The 23,302-nt window shown below is 42.6% G+C and overlaps 1 protein-coding gene across 1 annotated transcript in view; it reads right to left on the bottom strand.

The window, feature by feature from the left end:
* The window catches only part of LOC311113790 (VPS10 domain-containing receptor SorCS1-like), a gene marked incomplete at both ends in the record, with an annotated part of 151,844 nt that overhangs the window by 74,494 nt on the left and 54,048 nt on the right, over positions 1-23,302 (bottom strand). Inside the window, 2 exons of the mRNA XM_084157101.1 lie at positions 523-622; positions 5,036-5,103. Coding sequence (XP_084013227.1) covers positions 523-622; positions 5,036-5,103 — 168 coding nt within the window. The remainder of the gene's footprint in view (positions 1-522; positions 623-5,035; positions 5,104-23,302) is intronic.

The raw sequence follows: 23,302 nt of genomic DNA on the forward strand, positions 1-23,302 counted from the left end.
AATTCATTAGTTCTGGAAAGAGAGAGAAATTATAGGGTCGGTATTAATATTAACGATTTGGAGTATTTTCTTAGAAGAGCACTGCTAACTCTCTGGGTGGAGATTAGCACGGTTTAATGGATGTGTCTGATATTGTTGAAGACGACAGAGGTACCAAACAGACATGGCAGTACAAACTTCAAAAATGTATGTTCGTTATATATTGGCGGTTGACATCAGCATTGCAAGTCCATTGCCATGCCTTCATAAGTGTATCTAACTGAACCACAATGAGTAGATTCACTTTTCTAGTCCAAAATGACTTAGAAGTTATACTGACAGATTGTTCAAATTTGAGTCAAGTGGACTGTGAGTTAGGACATTTGTCAGCATTTACAGTTTAAGAAACACCCCACACAGAGAGGCATTTAGAAAGCAGACGGAAAACAATTTAGAAAGCAGACGGCAAACTAGAATGTTAACTATGAGATAAGACAAAATAATAATACTTAAAACACCTCAAAACACTTAAAAACACCTTACCTTTCTCTTGTTGTTGGGACTGACGTACAAGTAGCTGAGAATTGTTTTCGCCCCCACTTTCTCATTGAGCTTCTGGTAAGTGGTTCCGTAGTCGGTTGACCTGGAATTTAATCAGAGTGTTTGATGAGGACTTGATTAATTACTTGTTGTAATTAAAAAATCCCCAGGAGAAAAAAGCATGCACAATTAAGTCCCACCTCCTTGTGGTTCGCTGTTCGACGACGACACACTCCGATTACAAGGGATAAACAACCATTACCTAGCCAGGCTGTAGTGGTTCAAGTGTGAAGTTTGACCTTTATGTTTTGTATAAGCCTAAGCACCAAATACCAGTACATGTAAAGTATAGTTAGAATAGGGGGCTGTGCACATAGTTGGCATAGTTAACAATTTTCATCTTTGATTTTCATATTAATCATACAGATGTAGGATCTTCATTTGATCACCATGTTGTTGCAGGAAATGCAAACTTGAAGTGTATTCGAGGTTTAAAAAGGCTTCTAAAGTTTGTAATTTCCACTTTAAAATGTCAGACTTCATTTGCCCTAACTAAAAATGTATCAACCGTTACAAAAATGTATATTCTGTTGCTGCAGGATTATTTTCCTGCTGTGAGAAAACTGGTCTAAATAACATCATACATCTGCATGACTGTCCATTTTAATGTCAGTTAAATAGTTCCACAGTAAAGCATGTGCTTGTTAGCCACTTGTTAGCTCAGTAGAATACTACTTTTTTGTGACACTTGTTGACATCTAAATCGTTTTCTCTCCTACCAGTTTGAAACAGATGTCCAACCTCCAAATTGGCAAATTCCATGTCTCACATTCTGCCATATGTGGCTGTCTAAACAAACTACTTCAAAATTCATTGAAATACAGTATGTCTCCAACTATCTGAACAATGCCCATCTCTTCTTTTAAAAAGGCACATAATTCAAAACATCATCAGGATCAATAGCAATTGTTCTGGAATAGTTGCTCTGTTATGGTCCAGGACAATATTTTTGAAGTCAAATCATGTCCCTTACTCCTTCAGTCCAATCTTTTAGGAGAAAAGGGCACAACGAAGTGTGAAACTTCACATAAAGCTGAAAGACTGACTGCATAGTCTCAAGTTCAATAGCTGGTCAAAGATGAAGCCATTGAACCAGGAGTTAGACTAGCTTTGTGTAAAGTTTTCACTTGGCCTCCTGCATTGTCATTCACACAAAGCTTCCCGTTTTAAAGGAAGTAACAGCAATGTTTGAGTGGATTTTGGAAAGAATACTGAAAAGGCAAAATAATGTGTGAAGTTTTTTGGAGGTCATGTCTAGGTAGCTTTGTTGTTTCAAAGTATCACCATATCTGTCTGCATAAAACTACTAACCCAATATGAATCCCAACAGTTGAGTCAAAGCTAACGGTGGATGAGAGGGGATTGTGCTGAAATATTTAAGCGATGGTCAGAGTGCTAATGTGAAATGTGTGTTCCGTCTGAGATGTGACATTCCAGAACATCTCAAGGTTTGAACAATTTATCTCCGCTGCCAAGTCCATTTTATTTAGAGAGAAGCGAGGCTCAATCAAGGAGCTATTTCATGTTCAGCTAAAACACCCACACAAACACACACATACACACACACACACACACACACAAAGCAGGCAAAGCTTCAAAAATACACCATGCATGCTTCACCCTACAATGCTTGTTACTACTTCAAACAAAGTAATCACTGACTTCGATACAGGGTTTTCATTCATCCTGTGGTGATAAGAACTATTAAATCCTGATTTTGGAAACTCAATTGAAATGGAAGCGTTACAATTTTTAAGTAGTTTTTTTGTAGTGAAGTTGACAAACAACACACAGAAACACAAAAATAGCCCAGCCGCGTGACACCAGCCAGGTGACTTTCTGTTTTTCCTTTTCTTTCATTTTCCCCTTTTCAGATTTATTATGGGATGGTTTCCATGGCGATTAAATATGGGCGTTTCTCGGTGAACTCCTGAATACCGGCAGTAACATCTATCAACGGGTGGATCCATCGACACTTTGGACCACGGTACAATGACATCATCTGGCTATAGATCTGCTCCTCATAGAACCCCATCATACAGCTGCTGTGATTTAAGGCCCAATGACTTACTTTTACTGGTGCAGCAACTCTCGACATGAACCAATAAAACCAATAAAGCCTCTACCCCTCTGCTTTTATCTTCTCCATATGGCCTCTGGTTTCGGCCAGCCAATTCTCTGGATTGTTCATGTGTTGGATGGAACATTGTCGATTTAATGAAACATTATATAGAGACAAGAATAACAGGGTGGCAGGTAGCCTAGCGGTTTAAAATCGGTTAAGAATCCCCGAGCCGACTAGGTGAAAAATATGCCGATGTGCCCTTGAGCAAGGCACTTAGCCTTAATTGCTCCTGTACGTCGCTCTGGATAAGAGCATCTGCTAAATGAATAAAAATGTAAAGTGAGTCTGATAAAGGTAATCTGGTTCACTGTGAAATTGGATCACTGGGGATTGTGTATTGTGTTACAGGTGATTGAGTTATTCCACATACCTAGCTACTCCTCACATCATATACCTAGCTACTCCCCACATCATATACCTAGCTACTCCTCACATCATATACCTAGCTACTCCTCACATCATATACCTAGCTACTCTATTTGAGGGTTCAATTTCAAGCTCCTTTATTCATATCGGACTAATGTGATACTGCCTTGTTGGGTTCTTTTCAAGGACAACAACTTCATTTTGGGTGGAGACTTAGAGTACCCCCAATACACGCCCAATTAGATTTCCCCCCCCATTTATCTACTGTACGATAACAGCAGCAGCCCGAAGCCCTGTTGTCTTCCCTATTGGAGTTTGATTAATCAATGAGTGGGGGGTATCTGGAGTTGGTTAGCGAGAGGTCGCTAATCGCATTAGCGAGGTGCAACATAAACAATAAACAGCTTGAAACGTCCAACGGATGGCAGCTTTGCTGAGTATTCCAAATTAATTTATGAATGCCTTGGCGCACTCCGATAGTATTTCTCTCTCGCCACTCCACTTTGAGAGCAGCAGGTTGGGCTTGTACCTCCCTCCCATTTCTGCCCCAGGTTTGACGGCTGCCTTCCAACCAGGAAACCGAAACACTCTCTCTCTCTCTCTCTCTCTCTCTCTCTCTCTCTCTCTCTCTCTCTCTCTCTCTCTCTCTCTCTCTCTCTCTCTCTCTCTCTCTCTCTCTCTCTCTCTCTCTCTCTCTCTCTCTCTCTCTCTCTCTCTCTCTCTCTCTCTCTCTCTCTCTCTCGCTCTCTCTCTCTCTCTCTCATAATGAAGTGAGGGAACAGTCGATGTTAAGAGCACCATTAACAGGGTAATGTGGTATCACGCCGTTCACGTTTGAGCCATCCACGACTTAAGCCACTAAAGGCTAGTGGTTAGGATTTAAGTGGAGACAGTCATATAACACTACATTTACCACTGCTGTGTTTGGGAGATAGGCCTTGGGGTGACCAATGGGTCTGTTGTGAGCAAGGCCGCTGAGTTCACTGGAAAGTCCTGAGGTCCATTTTCTGTTTTCCTCTTTCTCATATGAGGGCCGCTATGTTCCAACAGACCCGCACCGCTGGGATTTTTACAGATTTGACAGGCCTACTGTTCCGAAGTCTCTTAAATGCCAAAACCGCATTCAATCTACTTTAATGATCGCCAAGTGGAACAAACATAAGAGCATTCAATTTGTCTCTCTTTTTATGAAAGATCAGGGTAAAATAAGCCGAGACGTCATAAAATCTGTTCCGCTGAAAGGAGTCTATAGAAAAACAACTAAAATACTCTAACTGTGGGGTTTCAAATGGACAGTCAAACACTTTCTATTTTCAGCAAAGTCTCAAACATACTTGTGCGTCACTCTGAACAGAATCACAGAATGTCACACTGTATACATAACCTATTGGGCACCGAATCTCAAGGTAGAAAGAACGCAACCTGTAGACCTACAAATACAAGATATTACAACTATAGCCAAGGGAGAGGATTATGTATGAATTCAGTTTTCGGTAATGCAGACAAGCCCCTTGAGCTGAAAGTGCAACGAGACTCACTTGAGCTGCACTCAAGGCCAGCCAAAGTAAGTGCATTTGGATAACACTGGAGAGGACATTGGCTGTCTGTGAGTAACTGTGACTCATATTCACACTAATGCCTGTTTGCTTTGGGCTGAATTAAACATCTGGTCGGTCGGCTGGAAGGTTCTGGCGACGGGTGCACGTTTTTCGGGCGAAAAATCTCCTCAATGAGGAGAGGGCAAGTTTACCGTTTTAATATTCAAGGAGATGTCGTGTAAGTCTTAGATTTGTCAACCTCTTATGGCGATGCACCTATGTATTTTTTGTGTTTGTGGTATACAAAGGAGACAGAACTCAAAACACAACCTTGTTGCTGCTAAAATCAGATATGCAGGCAGTCACAGAAGACTTTACACAGAAATGTACACAGAAGACTTGCAATGACAAAGTATGACGTGCTTACCTCCACAATGAGCTCTCTGTGACACTGTTCAGGTTGAAGTCAAACAGCTTGGTCAGCATGAGAATCACCTGCAAGACATAAGAGAAATCCTTATTAATACACTTTAATAAACAGCCTACAATAAATAAACGTTTCAGTGATAAATAAATGCACGTTTCAACACACAATTAATCTTAAACATAGGCGTAATCACATTTCACATAGCATTTCATTGATTCATCCTGAATTACATTGTCAGCAGTCAAGGAGATCGTGTTTTCTTCTATAGTATGTGAAATCCAAGGAAATTATATGTTATTGGAGTTACAAGCCACAGGTCATCAACAATTTGGCCTGTAACATCCCCGGAAGGTTGCTGGATCGAATCCCCGAGCTGACAAGGTCAAAATATTTCGTTCTGCCCCTGAACAAGGCAGTTAACCCACTGTTCCCCGGGCGCCAATGACGTGGATGTTGATTAGGGGGGTTGGGTTAAATGCGGAAGACACATTTCAGTTGAATGCATTCAGTTGTACAACTGACTAGGTATCCCCCTTTCCAATGTTCAAATGGTGTCCCTTTATTTCATGATCACTTGTGTAATACAATATGCTTGTTCCATACTTTCTAAATCACCTATCACATCCTTACAAAACAGAAAACAGGAGCGACAGAAAAAGGAAGCTATTAAATGTTGGATATGTAGCCTCTGTAGCCGCACATGAAAGGCATAGTTCTGTCTTTGGGAAACTCACTGTCTACCTGATAGAGAATACATTATAAGAATGTGTCCTCCTCCAAGCTTGTTCAGGGGATCTGACAATTGACTAGCAAGCTCAGCTGAACTGTCAGTGAAAGGAACTGAAAGACACATCAGACGAATGTGATGACTAATTATTTAGTGCTCATTATTTAATAATATCCTATTCAATGTAAACGCAGCACTGTAAATATTCTTTATAACTGTCACACCCTGGGGTTTAGAAGGAAAATCTGGGTCAATCCAAGTCTTCAGGGAAAATGAAAAGACAGATAAATTGCATTCCGCTAGAAGCAGAATAAGAACTCCAGAAGCACGGAACTCCAGAAGCACGGATCTCCAGAAGCACGGAACTCCAGAAGCACGGAACTCCAGAAGCACGGAACTCCAGAAGCACGGAACTCCAGAAGCACTCTCAATCTATTTACTTTATGACTAGAGGTATATTTGAAATCATTGCAATTTGTGGCGGTGGAGCTATTCACCGAGCACACCTGTAGTTTGCCAGTCTACTTTGACATGCTACTACAGACCCCTGACATTCCACGCAATGTTTGTTGTCTGTTAGCATGTTGCTAACTGTGTGGAATCGCCTGGAGTATGATGTCATGGGTTTGACAGTTTCGTGATTGTTCAAATGCGTGTGGATGTCATACAACACAGAGGTCAGTAACAACATGGACAAGTCGAACAGATCCAGCAGCATTGTTGTGTCTATCTATATTAGCCTCATGTCATCCAGGTGACCTTAGCATCATGTACATAGCTGATTTTTTCCCCTCCAAACACCCTTAGCTGGTCTGAAACTTCTAAGAGGAACTTTGGGGAACTGCGCTGTATGCATATTCAGGGAAAAAAATTATTTCTGTGGAATATCGTCCAAGCCCATAGTGTACAGCAAAAACAAACAACCAGAGCCTATAAACAATTTGTACATGCCGTCTCCAAGACCAGCTATACAATGTTGCTTGGCTGCACGCTGTGTCATGGCAACATCCAACTGTTTCCCTGTCCCCCGGATACCTTTGAGTCTACCTCCCGCTGCATGTTATGGAGGCAGGCGTGGCGGAGGAGGAGTCACCGTGGGACTTGTGGGACTTTGTGAAGTGAGTTCCGCCAGCGTGGGGGCCCTGCGAGTGCGTTACAACGCCAGAACAGATGCACCTCGGTAGCGGGGAATTACATTGTGAGGAAGGTCCCTTTGATCACCCTGTATTATGTATGAGGCAACATCTGCGGCCTCGGAACGCACCGAACCAACGCACGCACACTTTCTCACACACACACACACACACGGCTGCTTTGGGTCGACCTGTGGAGGAGTTTAGGTTAGAGGGAAGAAACCATCAACACAAAACTCCTTTAAATTAAAAGCTTGTTCACAATGTAGCCCGGCATCTCCTCTAAGCGTCTGAGCGGTAGATACTCCGGTGAGGAGAGAATTACCCCAGGGGATGAATAACCTTACATGTGCAGATGAGACCAATGCATGCTAATGACCCAGTCCATTTTGCTGGCCAGCTAGAGGGGGAATTCACACACAGGCGCGTACACACACACACACACACACACAGGAACACACACACACAGCCATGCACGCACGCACGCACCCACACACAACCACCTCCTTAAGACTTCTCTCTCTCTCCTTCTCTCTCCCTCTATCTCCTCTCTCTCTCCGAAATTCTACCAAACCTCTAAATTCTGTTTTTCTATGTCTGTATGTGATATGTGTGCCAGAGCAGGTGCCCTTGTACCAATGTATCTCTGTATTCCATGCCCTTGTACCAATGTATCTCTGTATCACATGCCCTTGTACCAATGTATCTCTGTATTCCATGCCCTTGTACAAATGTATCTCTATATTCCATGCCCTTGTACCAATGTAACTCTATATTCCATGCCCTTGTACCAATGTATCTCTGTATTCCATGCCCTTGTACCAATGTATCTCTGTATTCCATGCCCTTGTACCAATGTATCTCTGTATCCCATGCCCTTGTACCAATGTATCTCTGTATCCCATGCCCTTGTACCAATGTATCTCTGTATCCCATGCCCTTGTACCAATGTATCTCTGTATCCCATGCCCTTGTACCAATGTATCTCTGTATCCCATGCCCTTGTACCAATGTATATCTGTATCCCATGCCCTTGTACCAATGTATCTCTGTGTTCCTTGCCCTTGTACCAATGTATCTCTATATTCCATGCCCTTGTACCAATGTATCTCCGTATTCCTTGCCCTTGTACCAATGTATCTCTATATTCCATGCCTATGCCTCCCGTCCACCTGTTTCTGTGTACTAGGGCCAGGTTCTCTATCACCTCGCCCTCGCTCAAACAACCAACAACCTGGACAGATAAAGTCCTTTAAAAGCAAAGTAAGCAGAGCTGTAAAAACGGAGCAGGCCAGGTGGGGCTGGCTGTGTAGCTGGCATCATTAGCTGAAGGACAGTGTGCATACGGACCCTTCTGTCTGCCACATATGCAGCCTAATGTGGGTGGCCATCAGCGTGCGTCCGTGTCAGATGGTCTCCCCGCTGGAAAGTGCATATGCTACATTACCAAGCTTGCCAATTAGGCTCGTGGGTAGACTCCTACTGTAAATATTACCTTGCGGAGCAATAGAAGGAAAAGACAGACTTTTAGAAATGAAGATATTTGGGAAGGTCTATCGAAGGGGAGAGAGTTGTGTGAGGGAGAGAAGAAGAAGAAGAAGAAGAAGAAGAAGAAGAAGAAGAAGAAGAAGAAGAAGAAGAAGAAGAAGAAGAAGAAGAAGAAGAAGATTCTATCAGAAGTGGTTAGGAGTTGTGTGAGGGAGAGAAGATGTTCTCCATCTGTTTTACTTTCATTAGCTTGTGAGGTGTTTGGGTTTATGTGGCTGTGGCAGGTTGAGGCGGCAGCTCTGTTATTGATGCATTATGCTGAAAACCCCACATAGAAGTTAGTCATTAAGCTTCAGAAAATGTTTGAGGTGGTATGCCTGGTGAGGTTTGTATTAAGATAAGTGTCCCCTTTCGAATAGGTAAAACTTTCAAAGTGCATGGAGGGTCAATTTGAGGGAGTTTGCAAATGTTAGGCTAAGTCTCTGGTTTGCTGAATATTAGGGGGTATTAGAAATGCAAAGAGAGGTTTGAGCTCAGGGTGCGGATCAATAACAGCTGTGTCTCTGCAAAGACTTAAGTGCTTAGAGATTATCTTTCACACACAACTACACACACACAGAGAGAGAGAGACAGAAACACACACACACACTGAGTGCCTATGCTGCCAGAAAACGGCTTGTTGTGTTTCCCGCTGTCTGGTGATTGTCCTTGACAGGGGGAGAAAACAAAAGATGAAGAAGGATCGAAATCCCAAAACACGCATATACAAATAACAATTACAATCTCCTATGGCACAGAGAGCCCAGAACTGTAAACACATAGAAAACACAGGGATCCTAGCCACGGCTTTGTCTGACTGTGGAACTCCCAGAAATGAGAGATTTTAAGCACACACTTCAGGGCATTCATATAAACTATTTGTTTTTTTCTGTCATTCCATTTTTCTTCTGTATTTCTTTCACTAAATTGTAATCACGAGAGAGAGTTTAGTCATGTTTTCTTCTGACTGCATGTTAAAGTACAATTCAGTAATCCTCACTCTAGTTAATGTTGTAGGAATCGTCTCAGATATTCAGATACTGTAGTAGGTGGATGCACTCTAGAGTCTTGAGTGTTTTCGTAACCGTGTAGTGAACACCGCTCGCGCCCAATGCTTCTCTGTGTTTTTAATCTATAAGGAATGCATTGCAAGCTACTACACCTCTGCACACTACATATCTATGATATTCTGAGAAAAAACAAGTTAGTCAAATATATAAATATCATATCTAAACATGATTCATCTTCCTAGATGTTCAAAAACCTGAATCTGTCAAACTCCAGAGGGATCATCGTGACAACATGCCTTCTCTCTGTAGGATTAGCTGTTGTCGTTTCATATTTTGGAAATATTTCACAATCCATGCCTATCCCAGATATGAAAGTAAAATGTAGCTGCGAAACCTGGATTTTCAAGTAATCTGTCAAACTCTTCGATATCCCCCCTAAAAATCTGTCTCCATTGAGGATCAAAACTGATGAAAACTTGTCATTTGAGATGCAATGTCCCAGGGAAGGAAATGATAGTATAAATACCAAACATGCATAGTAATGTTCTGGGTTGTGTTCCCTATTTCTGGAGCCTAATTAGTTAGTCTTCTGTTTATATATATATATATACACAGTTGAAGTCGGAAGTTTACATACACCTTAGCCAAACACACTTAAACTTAGTTTTTCACAATTCCTGACATTTAATCCTAGAATGTGAAATGTCAGAATAATAGTAGAGAGAATGATTTATTTCAGCTTTTATTTCTTTCATCACATTCCCAGTGGGTCAGAAGTTTACATACACTCAATTTGTATTTGGTAGCATTGCTTTTAAATTGTTTAACTTGGGTCAAACATTTCAGGTAGTCTCCCACAAGCTTCCCACAATAAGTTGGGTGAATTTTGTCCCATTCCTCCTGACAGAGCTGGGGTAACTGAGTCAGGTTTGTAGGCCTCCTTGCTTGCACACGCTTTTTCAGTTCTACCCACACATTTTCTATAGGATTGAGGTCAGGGCTTTGTGATGGCCACTCCAATACATTTACATTTACATTTTAGTCATTTAGCAGACGCTCTAATCCAGAGCGACTTACAGTTAGTGAATACATTTTTTTTTTTTTTACTGGCCCCCCATGGGAATCGAACCCACAACCCTGGCGTTGCAAACGCCATGCTCTATCAACTGAGCTACATCCCTGCCGGCCATTCCCTCCCCTACCCTGGACGACGCTGGGCCAATTGTGCGCCGCCCATGAGTCTCCCGGTCGCGGCCGGCTGCGACAGAGCCTGGATTCGAACCAGGATCTCTAGTGGCACAGTTAGCACTGCGATGCAGTGCCTTAGACCACTGCGCCACTCAGGAGCCTTGACTTTGTTGTCCTTAAGCCACCTTGACTTTGTTGTCCTTAAGCCATTTTGTGAAAAACGGAGTTTAAGTGTTTTTGGCTAAGGTGTATGTAAACTTCCGACTTCTACTGTATATATATATATATATACATTTTTTCGGACAATATTACCCAGAAACCACAGAGATATCGTTTTCTGTATACTTTAAGACCAACATGTTCAGTGTTGTAAACCAACTTGTTGACATACCCCCAGGGTTTTAGTCAAGATCTGTCACACTGTATTCATAATATCTCTATCCACGGCTGGATACCTTATGTTGATATGTATATTCCAGGTTGGATACTATGTTAATAAGATGTTATATTGTACTGAGGTACTTAGTAGTTATCTGCCATGCTTGTAGGTGCTCGGCCCTATCAGCAGCAGAACAGATAAACACAAGACACCATGGTGGGAAGAAGACTGAAGTTACTAACACACATCCAAAGTGCAAATAAAGATTATCATTGCTGTAGTTTGTCTCTGCCACCTACAATACTAATGACCTGATTAGATGGCAGGATTCACTTTCTTCACAGCGTGATCACTGTTAAAGGGGAAGACATGGAGCTACTGTGTGTGTGTGTGTGTGTGTGTGTGCGTGTGTGTGTGTGTGTGTGTGTGTGTGTGTGTGTGTGTGTGTGTGTGTGTGTGTGTGTGTGTGTGTGTGTGTATGTGTGTGTGTGTGTGTGTGTGTGTGTGTGTGTGCGTGCGTGCGTGTGTGTGTGTCTAGATGTACGAGCTACTAGGTTCCCCAACTTAATTTAAACTGAACACTGTTGAATTCACTTATATATACTGCCATGAATTATGCATTAGACTGTAGAGATTGTTCAAAACCTATTGTTTTTGGGGTTTGAGTGAGTGTGTGTTTGCATGCGTGTGTGTGAGTGCAAATGTGCGTGTGTGTGCGAATGAGCGTGTGTGTGTGTGTGCATTGAATGTGCGCATGTTGGTCCTCAAATGAATGATGTGTTTGAAAACAATGTTGATTCGGGTAATAAATCACTGTTTAGTACTTTACCATGAGGGGAAGATAACACTTGACACAATTATTGAAATTTAATTCATGGACACTCTCGCTCTAGACAAAAGATAACGGGACTATTCACATTATCCCAAGTAGGTAAGGGTTCCTGCCTGCGTAGAATGAAAAGCCGGAGCTACAACAATTGAGTTTTAACTTCCAAAGTAGGTTACAATCCACCCACTGGTTAAATATAGTACATCACTTCCGTGCCGCGAGAGAGGAATGTGGTTGCTCAACCCTGATCATTTGACAAATAAAACGGAATATATGAATGTTAATCCAATGAACCCGTTCACATATCCCCGGGGAATATTGCAATAACACATAAGACCTTGAACTGTCAATGTGGAAAATCAAGTTTTATGTTAGCGGTGACAGAAAGGTGTGAATATGAAAGCACTACGAAACTCACAGACATACTCAAAGTTTCTAGTGGTATTGAATGGAAATGAGAAGTCTGTGGGTATATGATTTTCAATGTGTTGAAAATCAAGTTTTATGTTAGCGGTGACAGAAAGGTTTGGATATGAAAGCACTACACAACACAGACATACTCAAAGTTGAGACTGGATGTGAAACCGAGTCTATGAGTAAAATGCTGTGGTTGACTTGGATTTCAGTACTAGACTACAGAGGCCCAAGAGGCTACTCTAGCGGCTGTTTTTCCCCCATGTGTTAACAACACAACCTACATGAGATTATTAACTACAGTCGCTACACTACCAGACAGATGGAGCGTGATAAATAAAGCTAAAAAGATTCTTGCTCATCGCAGATTAATTATTTAGATATTCATCCTCAGAAGAAGCATCAGCTCACTAATGGGATAATAAGACCAAAGGAATTTACAAAGCTACATCTATCTATCTATCTATCTATCTATCTATCTATCTATCTATCTATCTATCTATCTATCTATCTATCTATCTATCTATCTATCTATCTATCTATCTATCTATCTATCTATCTATCTATCTATCTATCTATCTATCTATCTATCTATCTATCTGGCAAAGGCACTCTCTCCCTCTCCCTCTCTTTCTTCTCACTCTCTCTCCATCTGAGGCAAAATAATCTCACTTTTTGTCTCATTGATATTGCTTAATTTGCCTCCAGTTTGGGGCTGGGTAGTTTGATAAGTAGGAGCCGAAGGCAGATAAAAAGTCCCTTCAGGCTTTGCTGCCAGAGAGAGAGCGAAAGAGAGCGAGGGAGAGCAAGAAGGAGGAATAGGGAGAGGGAGAGAGAAGAAGGAAGAGGGAGAGAGAGTGAAGGAGGAAGAGGGAGAGAGAGAGAGAGGGGGGGGAGAGATGAGATGGTGGTAGTAGCTAACAAGCTCTTCTCTGTCAATCTCTCTCTTTGTTCCCATTATTCAGAATCAAAGACTCCTGATTCCCAGCATTTGCATGTGATTAAAGGTGATTAGCAGTACAGCTCCACAGTCTAAACCAACACTTCCCTCCATGGGAATCGTCACAGCCCACCCACCTACTGCTGGTGTTGCAATCACCACCAACACTCACCACCGCCATGACACTGACCCCCTTTTTGTTGTTGTTCGGCTTTGTTATGTATCAAACCATCGTGTGAGGCGCCTCAACATTATTCATGTGCTTAATTTGCGTCAAAGAAAAAACGTTGGGAAAAAGACAAACCAAAGTAGGTATTATGTTGATGGATAAATACGATACAAACGAGAAACAAGCTTTTCAAGTTGGAGAGTTTGACGCAGTGGCTAAAGAGAAAGCCGTTAACACGAGAACACGGAGGAATGAGAATTGCAATCAACGGGGGTCTTAACCTTGTCTCGCACGTCACTGTAATGAGATGATAAAACGAATCCCCTGGGGGTTGGAATAAGCCGTATTCTAACGTGTACATAGACAGCTGTATCAATACAGGAGCAATTGTTGCTGAGCTTCATACTCTGGTAATAGAACTAGGCGACGCTCGCTGCACATCAATAGGCACACTCAATTTCAGCACAAGAGAGTGTTGTATAAGCTACAGTAAGAAAATATATGGCATTCAGAATAGTCAACAGTGCCATCATTGTTAGAGATATAGCATTATTCAGAATAGTCAACAGTGCCATCATTGTTAGAGATATAGCATTATTCAGAATAGTCAACAATGTCATCATTGTTAGAGATATAGCATTATTCTGAATAGTCAACAATGTCATCAATGTTAGAGATATAGCATTATTCAGAATAGTCAACAATGTCATCATTGTTAGAGATATAGCATTATTCTGAATAGTCAACAATGTCATCATTGTTAGAGATATAGCATTATTGTGAATAGTCAACAATGTCATCAACGTTAGAGATATAGCATAATTCACATTAGTCAACAATGTCATCAATGTTAGAGATATAGCATTATTCAGAATAGTCAACAATGTCATCATTGTTAGAGATATAGCATTATTCAGAATAGTCAACAATGTCATCAATGTTAGAGTTATAGCATTATTCAGAATAGTCAACAATGTCATCAATGTTAGAGATATAGCATTATTCAGAATAGTCAACAATGTCATCAATGTTAGAGATATAGCAGTATTCTAAATATTCATTGTGTCCTGTATAAAGCAGAAAGAATAAAAACAAGATAAGAGGAAGGAGAAGAAAGACCGAACTCTGGTTTCAATCATCGTTCAATGGAGTTTTATCAATCTCCCCATGATGTCAGATCTGACCAAGATTTCAACCCAGCCCACACAGGAAATCATTCAAGGCCAGACCGTTAGTGCCAGCCTTGGCTGAGGAGGCCACATACAGACACACACACACACACACACAAAGGGACAGAAGGGAAGCCGCCATACTAGGACAAATAACACCAAAAGATTGATAGGACCAGACGAGACCAACACTGTAGGCAGCAAGGCAGAAAACACAACGAGTCGTTGAGTCAATGGCGCCAATTTCTAAAGTGTCATCTGGAGACGATCTCATTGGCTACCATCCACCGAATCCATTTACGGGGGTGCAATCAGATTCATTGATCTGAACGGTGTCATTAACTAGGGTTTAATGCAGGGGACATGATGTAAACATGATCAATGTCCGTCTCCCCAAGGCCTCTCCTTTCAACACAGCGCTTAAATAGCCTCACCTTCACTGTAATGTAAACTCCATTCAAATTAAATGTATAGGCCTCTCTCACCTCCTTGATTACTTAGGGTATATCATCATATGGGGGCGCATTCCACACCACGAACGGTAGTACTCTAAACTCGGAATTGCCGCGACACCTTTAGCGTTGACCTTTGCATAGATGTCTCAGTATATCATATATATAGTGGGGTTAGTGAGCCGTGGTGTGTTTGTTTACTATAGAGGGACATGCCTGGGCAAGTCCAGGAGGAACCATACGGCTATTTAAAATCTTTAGGATAATGAGTTGTTGTGTGTAACGAACAGGCGGGAGGCCCCTATTGGTTAGGGATCGGGAGTGATTGATTGGTTGACCCACGTCCGCCAGCCCCCTTTACTGTTTTTAATGGCGTTCTTGACACTATATCCAATTACTTAGAATAATTATTTGGGCTTGGAGAGCTGATGACTGGCTGCATTTTGGAAATTTGAGACTGGATCGCGTCCAAGTTAATGCATAAATTATTAGGCCAGGCCACTGGGATGGGAGTTGTTGGAGTTGTTCAATCTCTCATGGAGAAAGGAGGCTACTGTATACAAGGAACTCCAACGTGACGAGACAACTGAAAGCAATAAACCCTGGGGATTATTGGTAGGACATAAACCTCCACTCCCCTTATCCTCTTGCCTATTTATTGCTTATTGTGACTTCACATATACAACGGCAGCACACACAGATCCACCCACCTCTACAGGCCCGAGAAAGGAAAAAAGGAACAGGATTCTTCTTGGTCAGCTAAAATGGAGGAGAGCGAATGGGTCCTTAGGGATAGCAGGGAGATTATGGAAAGGGGAATTAACAATTGACAGACGCATAACTGGTTTTAAGTTTTTATCTATTGACTTATCGACAAAGGCTCAGGCAGGATCCATATAAAGCCAAGGGAAGCTGACCTTTTTGTTGCAGATCGTTCCACACGTTCTTGTAATGCAGGGGAGAAAAGCCCTGTTTGAAAGGCACCGCTAAAATAAGCTGCACTGTAGAATGCAGAGTACAAGTTGACTCGTGGTTAGCAGATAGGGACATTCTGCTTACTTTTCAGGGACAAAAGTTCAGCCCAGTCTGTGGAGCAAAGTGTCAGTGGAAGACATTGAGCATACTAATGAATAAACTCTAAAAACAGACTGTTGTTCAGTATATACTGACACCATTCTAAACTGCTGCATTTAAATCCATAAACTTGAAACCATCCCTTCATGAAGTTGTCCTTTTTGACACTGACTTTGTGAAATTAAACTCCCTCTCCCTAGACAGTTGTTACCTGATGATTAAATCTTCAATCTCAAATCTATGCTAACTGCAAAAAGGTCAGCAGCTGATTTGATTTGTGGGCCCCCGATGAAATTCATTATAAATCTGAAGAACACAGAGGGAATTCGCATTTGAAAAGTGTTTTATGATTACAGAAATGTGGACAGCAGCTTTATTGCACAATATTGTACTATACAGCTACGCAAAGTTCACTTAGATGTAATTAATTTTGTGTATCCTATATATGGTTATTATTAGCAAAGGGATGTGGGAGAATACCTGAAATGAAGAAAACAAGCCTGATCCATTCATTACAATTCATTTCCAGCATTCCAAATTCTGCCAATTCAGCACTTAGCTTACCTCACCAATTGGACTGTCCACCATATTTACCAGATGGAATTAGTAATAAGTGGATGTATTGACTTGGCGAGGTCACAGGAGGTATTTGTTACCCATGTATGAGACGGATCCCACTGTACTACAAACTAGCCACTTGTCTTGGTTTCAAATGAGATGAATGGCAAATGGGAACACTATCTGAAAGAAAAAAACTACTTTTTAAAAAGTGGTTGCTATCTATCAATTTTTGGGTTCCTCAGGAATGGTTGTATTGATTCAGTATAAATGTTACACCGAAACTATTCAACACTATTATTTGGTCCTGTCCGGGGGTATCGTCGGACGGGGCCACAGTGTCTCCCGACCCCCCCCGGACTCAGCCTCCAGTATCTATGCTGCAATGAAGGCTATGTGCCGGAAGGCTAGGGTCAGTCTGTTATATCTGGTGTTATTCTCCTGTCTTATCCGGTGTCCTGTGTGAATTTAAGTATGGTCCCTCTAATTCTCTCTCTCTCCCTCTCTCCTTCCCCTCCCGGAGGACCTGAGCCCTAGGACCATGCCTCAGGACTACCTGGCCTGATGACTCCTCAACTCTTCTGCCTGCAGCTATGGAACCCTGACCTGTTCACCAGACCTGCTACCGTGTCCCAGACCTGCTGTTTTCAACTCTCTCTACCGCACCTGCTATTTCAACCTCTAAATGCCCGGCTATGAAAAAGTGACATTTACTCCTGATGTACTGAGCTGTTGCAACCTCTACAACCACTGTGATTATTATTTGACCCTGTTGGTCATCTATGAACATTTTAACATCTTGGAGAAAGATCAGGCCTTAATGGCCATCTACTGTTATAATCCCCCACCCTGCACAGACAGAAGGGGACTGGCCACCCCTCAGAGCCTGGTTCCTCTCTAGGTTTCTTCCTAGGTTGATGCCTTTCTAGGGAGTTTTTCCTAGCCACCGTGCTTCTACATCTGCATTGCTTGCTGTTTGGGGTTTTAGGCTGGGTTTCTGTACAGCACTTTGTGACATCTGCTGATGTAAAAAAAGGCTTTGTAAATACATTTGATTTGATTTGAGTACTTACACAAAACGGACAACTCATCAGTGGTCCTCTGTAGCTCAGCTGGTAGAGCACGGCGCTTGTAACGCCAAGGTAGTGGGTTCGATCCCCGGGACCACCCATACACAAAAAATGTATGCACGCATGACTGTAAGTCGCTTTGGATAAAAGCGTCTGCTAAATGGCATATTATTATTATATTATTATCAGAACCAGAACCACAGCTAGTTTGTTCTCCTACTGACTTTTATATATAAATACAGTATACATCCAGTCTCTGTGCATACCCAAACAAGCTTTCCAGCCTTACTCTCATCCCTCACTCCCATTCTTCAATCCAATCATTCCCATCTCTTTGTACCGGCTTTCGATGGTGATGGCAGGCACAGCTCTTTTTTCATATTGATGTGCAGAAATAGACAGACGAGACAGATTTCCGTTGCTAGACTAGAGGCAGGCAGCTAACTGGAGCAAGCAGACTTCAGGGCCCATCAGCATGCTATGGGATGATTGCTATAAGGATACTATCCGCCATTTTAGCGCTAGGCCCTAGATTATGTAGTGGCGGCTAACATGTGATGAGGCTAAAACAGCATGAAAAACCTGGTGTTCATCAAATGAGTGACTCTGGGTTGATGGTGGGTTTGAGTTCTGCAGTGAGCAATGTTTGTGTCTTTGGGTAGATTTTGGATAGTTGTTGATGCTGTCATTTTTCCACTCACAAATGTTCCCCTTACAGTATATTTTGATACAAATGTAGGATCTTAATTTGACCTATATTGTCACAGCAAAATAATCCTGCATCAACAGGATTTTAACATTTAGTCAATTTTTCTTGCATGATCAGTGGTTAGGCTATTAGCTGGCCAAAAGTAGGCTACATGAAATGTGAAATACTGTTAATACAACCATGTGTTAGTGTGGGTTTTCAGTGAATTTCTGTAATTCGAGGAGCTCATCTGCATTTCATGCGGCGCAGGAAAATTCTCAGCAACAAAAGAGTGATCGAATTACGTCTGTATATCTTTAGTGTATTACTGCAGACAGGGTCAAGTGGAGAAACACTGTTGAGGCTCTTTGCTCCACTGGGAGCTAAAATTAATACGTCAAGTAAATAAGTCAAGTTGGTCATGTGTTAAAAAAAGAGGGGGTAATACTTAAGTAATGCAGACCAATCCAAGCTCTTTCGAGAAAGAAGAGAAAACTTGAAGTATTTAACATGCTAGGTATTCTGCTGCTGCCGTTACAGTTTCCAATCAATGTTTGCCTAACCTGCCAGGTGTGTGTTGAGAATTGCCCCGTGTAGCTCAGTTGGTAGAGCATGGTGCTTGCAACGCCAGGGTTGTGGGTTAGATTCCCATGGGGGGCCAGTATGAAAAATGTATGAACTCACTAACTGAAAGTCGCTCTGGATAAGAGCGTCTGCTAAATGACTAAAATGTAAATGTAATAAACAATCACACACAAGATCATATCTTTGCGTAAGTAAACAACGACTGAGCCAACAGAATCTATGCAGACGGGTGCATAATCAGTGGTAAGACAAGGATGTCCTATCTCACCACAAACTGATTGGATGAAGAACTAAAATAGTGGGCATGTTACAGTTATCTAATATAAAAAATATTTCTCTGTCTTCAAACAGTCTGTCATACAGGGAGATGTTCGGCATATTTACAGAAACCATTAGTAAATTACAATGATTACTTATTACTGCCTTACACACAGTAATACACAGTCAATACATCTCACTGAACTTTAATAGCAAAATAAATGATGATTTGAGTAACCCTGTAAGTCTCTAAATGGAATTGACACTTATTGACCTGCTATATGGTAATATAAACTCAGCAAAAAAAGAAACGTCCCTTTTTCAGGACCCTGTCCTTCAAAGATAATTCGTAAAAATCCAAATAACTTCACAGATCTTCATTGTAAAGGGTTTAAACACTGTTTCCCATGCTTGTTCAATTAACCATAAACAATTAATGAGAATGCACCTGTGGAACAGTCGTTAAGACACTAACAGCTTACAGACGGTAGGCAATTAAGGTCACAGTTATGAAAACTTAGGACACTAAAGAGGCCTTTCTACTGACTCTGAAAAACACCAAAAGAAAGATGTCCAGGGTCCCTGCTCATCTGTGTGAACGTGCCTTAGGCATGCTGCAAGGAGGCATGAGGACTGCAGATGTGGCCAGGGCAATAAATTGCAATGTCCGTACTGTGAGACGCCTAAGACAGCGCTACAGGGAGACAGGACGGACAGCTGATCATCCTCGCAGTGGCAGACCACGTGTAACAACACCTGCACAGGAACGGTACATCCAAACATCACACCTGCGGGACAGGTACAGGATGGCAACAACAACTGCCCGAATTACACCAGGAACTCACAATCCCTCCATCAGTGCACAGACTGTCCGCAATAGGCTGAGAGAGGCTGGACTGATGGCTTGTAGGCCTGTTGTAAGGCAGGTCCTCACCAGACATCACCGGCAACAACATCGCCTATGGGCACAAACCCACCGTCGCTGGACCAGACAGGACTGGCAAAAAGTGCTCTTCACTGACGAGTCATGGTTTTGTCTCACCAGGGGTGATGGTTGGATTCGCGTTTATCGTCGAAGGAATGAGCGTTACACCGAGGCCTGAACTATAGAGCGAGATCGATTTGGAGGTGGAGGGTCCGTCATGGTCTGGGGCGGTGTGTCATAGCATCATCAGACTGAGCTTGTTGTTATGTGGTACCCTTCCTGCAGGCTCATCCTGACATGACCCTCCAGCATGACAATGCCACCAGCCATACTGCTCGTTCTGTGCGTGATTTCCTGCAAGACAGGAATGTCACTGTTCTGCCATGGCCAGCGAAAAGCCCGGATCTCAATCCCATTGAGCACGTCTGGGACCTGTTGGATCGGAGGGTGAGGGCTAGGGCCATTCCCCCCCAAAATGTCTGTGAACTTGCAGGTGCCTTGGTGGACGAGTGGGGTAACATCTCACAGCAAGAACTGGCAAATCTGGTGCAATCCATGAGGAGGAGATGCACTGCAGTACTTAATGCAGCTGGTGGCCACACCAGATACTGACTGTTACTTTTGATTATGACCCCCCCTTTGTTCAGGGACACATTATTCCATTTCTGTTAGTCACATGTCTGTGGAACTTGTTCAGTTTATGTCTCAGTTGTTGAATCTTGTTATGTTCATACAAATATTGACAGTGAGAGGACGTTTCTTTTTTGCTGAGTTTACATGTACATGCATTAACTGAGGGTACTCCTTTGTGGGAAGGTTCAGAGCGATGGGGAATTTACAATGAGAGAATCAGATTTTAATTCGTGATTGAGAAAGAAGTTATTTGACAGAGTAGCGTCAACATATGACATCATAGGATCTGACACCAGTGCTGGTGATGAGTGTTAAAGGAAAGACACCATGAATTTTTAACAGATACACACACTCTCACACACACACAAAGTCACGCACACACACCACCCACATCACATTAAAATGCTTGTTAATGTCAACCAGATCTGACATTAAAATACGCTTCCAACCAAGTAAAACTCCCACATTCAGTTGAAAAGAAAAAATTATGAAATAAATTATACCAATTAACAGGATGCATGGTCTTGATTACTTAGTCTTACTTAGTCTTACTTAATTAGATGAATGAATGGTACCGCTGGCAGCGTTTATTAAGACTCTCTGTGTGTGTGTGTGTGTGTGTGTGTGTGTGTGTGTGTGTGTGTGTGTGTGTGTGTGTGTGTGTGTGTGTGTGTGTGTGTGTGTGTGTGTGTGTGTGTGTGTGTGTGTGTGTGTGCGCGCACGTGCGTGCGCGTGTAATTCCCCAAATTGAGCTGTTTGACCTTCTTGAAGAGTTTTCGCACGATTCCCCTTCATTTGGGTGACGGAGACAGCAGGATTTTATTAATGAGTCGAGCTTTTCACATCTTTCCACACTGGTATGAAAAAGACTGCCTCTTTTTAACTATCAGATCATTTATAAGCTGAAATAACATGTGGGGACCAATTAGGTACTGACTGGAAAGAGAAAGAGGAGAGATGTTCTAATTGGGTGGTTGGAAGAATAGAGGAGACTTCTGAAGCACGCCTCGTTCACTTTCTGACCTTGTTATTGTAGCTTGAGATGCTAGAGATGATGTCTTAGAAAACAAGGATGCTAACTTATGAACAGTTCATTGGAAAGGGTGTTGATACATTAATGAGCTAACGCTTAAGTAGTTCAGCTAATATCTTTGAGATATAGTGGAATGCGGTTAGAGTAAGGGATAGTGAATTTCTATGAGACATGACCTTTGCTTCATCTCCATTTATTCAGTAGCTATCTTTATTTTATCACCTTTGCAAAAAGGATGTGGTTTCATCACTTTATCTATGTCATTCATGTGTGTGTGTGTGTGTGTGTGTGTGTGTGTGTGTGTGTGTGTGTGTGCGTGCATGTATCAGGCCTCTCCAATAGGTTCCTAAATGAGAGTGGGAAACTATAGGTCCTTATCAATAAAACTTCACAATACGGTGCAGTGCGTTCGATTTGGCTGCTTGCGTGGGGGGGGGGGGGGGGTAGGGGGAAAGGAGACTCCCTGCACCGCTAAAACCATTGACAATTAGCTCTATCATCAGAGTTATAAAGCAAATAACTGCATGCTTTTCAAGATCATTAAACATCAATTGATCATGTAATTTCAGATACATGAGGGTAGCCTATCCATTTAACATATAACTAGCTAGCTAGCTAAGCAAACAGCATGTCATTTAGCGTGCTTCACCAGAGATTAGGCTTTTGTAAAGTGATTGACATTAACAAGTCCTTGTCCTGGTAAAGTTGTCAGTCGGCCTACTGTCATCACCACTATAGATGGCAGGCAAATCAAACAATATTTGGATATATACAGTGGCTTGCGAAAGTATTCACCCCCCTTGGCATTTTGCCTCTTTTGTTGCCTTACAACCTGGAATTAAAATTGATTTTTGGGGGGGTTGTATCATTTGATTTACACAATATGCCTACCACTTTGAAGATGCCCCCCAAAGTCAATCCTTTGTAGAGCCACCTTTTGCAGTAATTACAGCTGCAACTCTCTTGGGGTATGTCTCTATAAGCTTGGCATATCTAGCCACAAAAAGAGCAAAACAGGGGAGGGCTGGGTGGGCATACCTCCTCGGCGGCGGTTCTGGCTCCGGGCTTGCCCACCACCCTCCAACAAACCCCCCATAGCGCTCCTGGTCCGGTCTGGCCCCGCTGGCTGGAGCTGGACTGGACGTAGCAGGAGCGGTTAGCTTCAACTCCGTAGTGGAGCCGTTGACCGGTACCTGGTTAGGCACCGGTGACCCAGGCACGGGTTGTGCCGGACAGACGACGCGCACCCCTGGCTTGGTGCGTGAGGCAGGAAAGGACCGGACCTGGCTGACGATGCGCACCCCTGGCTTGGTGCGTGGAGCAGCAACGGGCCGGACCAGGCTGACGATACGCACCCCTGGCTTGGTGCGTGGAGCCGGAACGGGCCTCACCGGACTGACGACTCGCACCCCTGGCTTGGTGCGTGGAGCAGCAACGGGCCGGACCGGGCTGACGATGCGCACCCCTGGCTTGGTGCGTGGAGCCGGAACGGGCCTCACCGGACTG

The sequence above is a fragment of the Coregonus lavaretus genome (genome assembly GCF_964263955.1).
Source record: "Coregonus lavaretus genome assembly, chromosome: 40".
NCBI lineage: Eukaryota > Metazoa > Chordata > Actinopteri > Salmoniformes > Salmonidae > Coregonus > Coregonus lavaretus.